Below are 3067 nucleotides of genomic sequence, written 5' to 3'. Positions count from 1 at the left end.
AATATTGATTCATTGATTTCGCCTCACGTTTCAACATTATCATCAATTATAGTTTATCATGCACATAAATTCGCGTCTAAAAAAACATAAAATGATTGAAGATAAAAAAGAAAAGATATGGTGTTTTTAATGTTGGGTTTATATACAACTTCACAGGCGTAATTAATGGTTAATGGTGAAGTAATATTACAGATCTTAATCAGTTGACTACCACAGCTTTAAATTACACAAATCCATTAGATTTGCTTCGTGGGTTTTTTAATGTTTTCATTTTTGATTTTGAAATGTTGGTGCTCTTCACGGGCATACTTACCGAAGTCCATTCAGGTTCATTTGCACCTATTGGGCTTAATACATTACTTGGCATAATTTTCTTGGTGGATCAGTACAATGCAAACCTTTGCAAGTGAGAAGTTGACAGTTTCAAAGATACATAAAAAAATCTAAGAAATGAGTTCTCACCTTTTCTGTCTTAACCTTTTTAGTAGGTAATGTTATTCCATCATCATCATTATTAAAATCATAGGGATCTAAACTTCCTTCTTTCTTGACAGTTTGTGCCATGTCTGCTATTTTAGGCTCCATTGAAACTTTGTTGAAGAGTTCATCTAATCCATTACTAATATTACCGTTCACTAAACGATCAGTTTTATTGTTAATATTACTTCCACCCTTTTCTTTCGTTTTCTCCTTTTTATGAGTACTTTTATTTTTATACGGTGACTTGTCACTATTTGAACTGCTTTGTTTGTTTTTGTCAGTACTTTGTCCGTTTACCCCTGCTCCACTGTTATTAGCCGAGTCGACGTTTTTTCCTTCATTTTTCACAATTTCATGTTTGCTATCAGCCTTGTTCACCCCAGCTACATTCTTTCTTTTGATTTTCATTTTGAGGCCTTTATCCGCAGTTGCGTGAACATGGTGTTCTGTACCACTCATTTTATATAAGGACTCCAGGTCCAAAATGGTTTTAAGTTTGCCAGGGACAAATTTCTATTTGTCCACAGGCAGATAAAAAGTAACAATCACTAAAGAGTCACTAGTAAAGTAAATCCAGAATCAGCCATGTTAAAATTTTGGGATGTTGTCCCTTTAAAGTTTTTGTCGTGAAGACTGCTGAGTTAACAAAGTATTCCAATATAATACAATCCAAAACTGAAATAATAATGATTAGATTTATATTAAATAGTAATCATTACAATATATAACACATTTTACTACACTTTAATTAAAAATGTGACAAAATTTAAAAATCACTTTGAAAAGTCCAATAACACGAGTATTACAATATTCCATTTGAATAAACAATTACAACATACCAGTAACACACTATTAATACAATATATCCATAAGAATTCTCATATAAAATCCAATAGTACAATAGCTTTAAATAGTATATTATAGTTAAAAGTATCCGATATTCACTGGTATATAATGTCGACAGTGCGGTGTGCCAGTATAAACTGAATACTATCGTGTATAATCCTCTCTTACTGCTCCTAGCTTTCTTTGTTCACTTCACCAGTTTGATTGACGTACATGCTATGTGTTAGGCTCCTCCCATCAGGGACTGCGGGTGGTCACACGTTTTGACCACAGTTCTTGCTAATCAATCTTGCCTCTTTCCTCTCACGTCTTGGCTTTAACTTTTATGTGTAGTCGTTTGTGATTGACTATTCAAAAGCTAGTCACCTTTCTCCAGTATTTTCTCTCCTCTCATTACTACAAAATATAAAGCGATTTATTTTGTTCAATGAAGCATGGCAAGCTGATGGGCGAAAATAACTGGTAACGTCAGCCTATTTCACACATGAATACGATTTCAACTCCCTACTTTTACCGTCATAGCTGAATTAGGACAATCTTGATAGTAATTAACTAAAACCTGCGGCTATTTAGGATTTATATGCAAGCTCGGTTGAAAAAGATGGCCACCGAGTCAAGACTTCTCACTGTTTTAATGTATATCATTGAAAGAAAATGGAAACTAATAGAGACAGAAAATGTCGATTAAACGAAGTAAATAATTGTAATTGAAGAATCGTAGACACGAATTCACATGAAGCTTAACAAGGCCAGTTTGTTATTGAAATAATGGAAGACAGGCGTGTTCTTAGTAAATCTCGAGAATATTGTGGTGTTGATACAGAAAACATTAGATAAAAGGTTAAAGGTCAAACAATATCGAGATTTTGCAGTTGTAAACACATTTTGCACATGTTGTTGAAGTTAAACCACAGTATATTCGTGAAAATGTCCTGTTTGATATTTTTGGTAAAAATTCTTCATTACTTGCAAATAGTTACCTTGTAAAATCCTTTTTATTGTTGAAATGTGTTTAATACGATTTATTAACTGTACGTTATCGAATTTCGCTTCACATGAAATTGTTTCTCTACCGAGTCGTCAAACTAGATAGCAAATAAAAATGCGGATAAAATATTAAATTCGACCATATTTAACGTGGTATTTTTTGTTATTAGGCTTACCACAGCGAATAAGTTTATTGTTTGCCTGTTATAATTTAATCAATGGAAATACATGACTAGTAGACAATGCAACTGACATCCATTAGTAGACTACACTATACTGTATATATTTCCGATATATATGACGATAAGGGATAGGTTTCATGAATATATTACAATATCAAACCATGACGTTTCTCGGTAACATTCGGCAAAGGGGGAGGGGAGGGGGGAGGGGGGGGGGGGGGGGGATCCAGCAGTGAAAAAAAAAAAAATCGGGTTCCCCTTAAAAACGCCCCTGTATCCAAACTCACTAGGGATTCTTTTCAAGAGGCTATGTAGGTAAAACTGGATATATAAATAAAATTGGAAATGTTTGCATTTGATTTTTTTTAACCCGATTTGTTATCTACCCGTATTATAACCGCCCTTTGTAATATACATCACACAGAAATCCGACTTCCTTTATTTTTCTGGCCAGGGGTATTTTGATTTTTGGGGGGTGGCGGGGGGGGGGGGGGGGGGGGGGGGGNTAAAAAAAAAACAAAAAAATTTGGTTTAGGGGGGGGAAAAATTTTTTTTGGGGGGGGGTTTTTAAA

The 3067-nt window shown here is 34.3% G+C and overlaps 1 protein-coding gene across 1 annotated transcript; it reads right to left on the bottom strand.

The window, feature by feature from the left end:
• Positions 1-462: 462 nt before the first annotated feature.
• LOTGIDRAFT_232386 (hypothetical protein) lies at positions 463-1450 on the bottom strand (the record flags this gene model as incomplete). The annotated part of the gene is made up of 2 exons (XM_009056611.1): positions 1320-1450; positions 463-1155 (listed from the first exon to the last, which is right to left on the bottom strand). A coding segment is annotated over exon 2 (477 nt), but the record flags the coding sequence as incomplete, so codon positions are not given.
• Positions 1451-3067: the final 1617 nt, after the last annotated feature.

The sequence above is a fragment of the Lottia gigantea genome, assembly GCF_000327385.1.
Source record: "Lottia gigantea unplaced genomic scaffold LOTGIsca_28, whole genome shotgun sequence".
NCBI classification, from domain to species: Eukaryota; Metazoa; Mollusca; class Gastropoda; family Lottiidae; genus Lottia; species Lottia gigantea.
The sequence above is the reverse complement of the archived record's forward strand: the minus strand, read 5'-3'. Positions and strand labels throughout refer to the sequence as shown.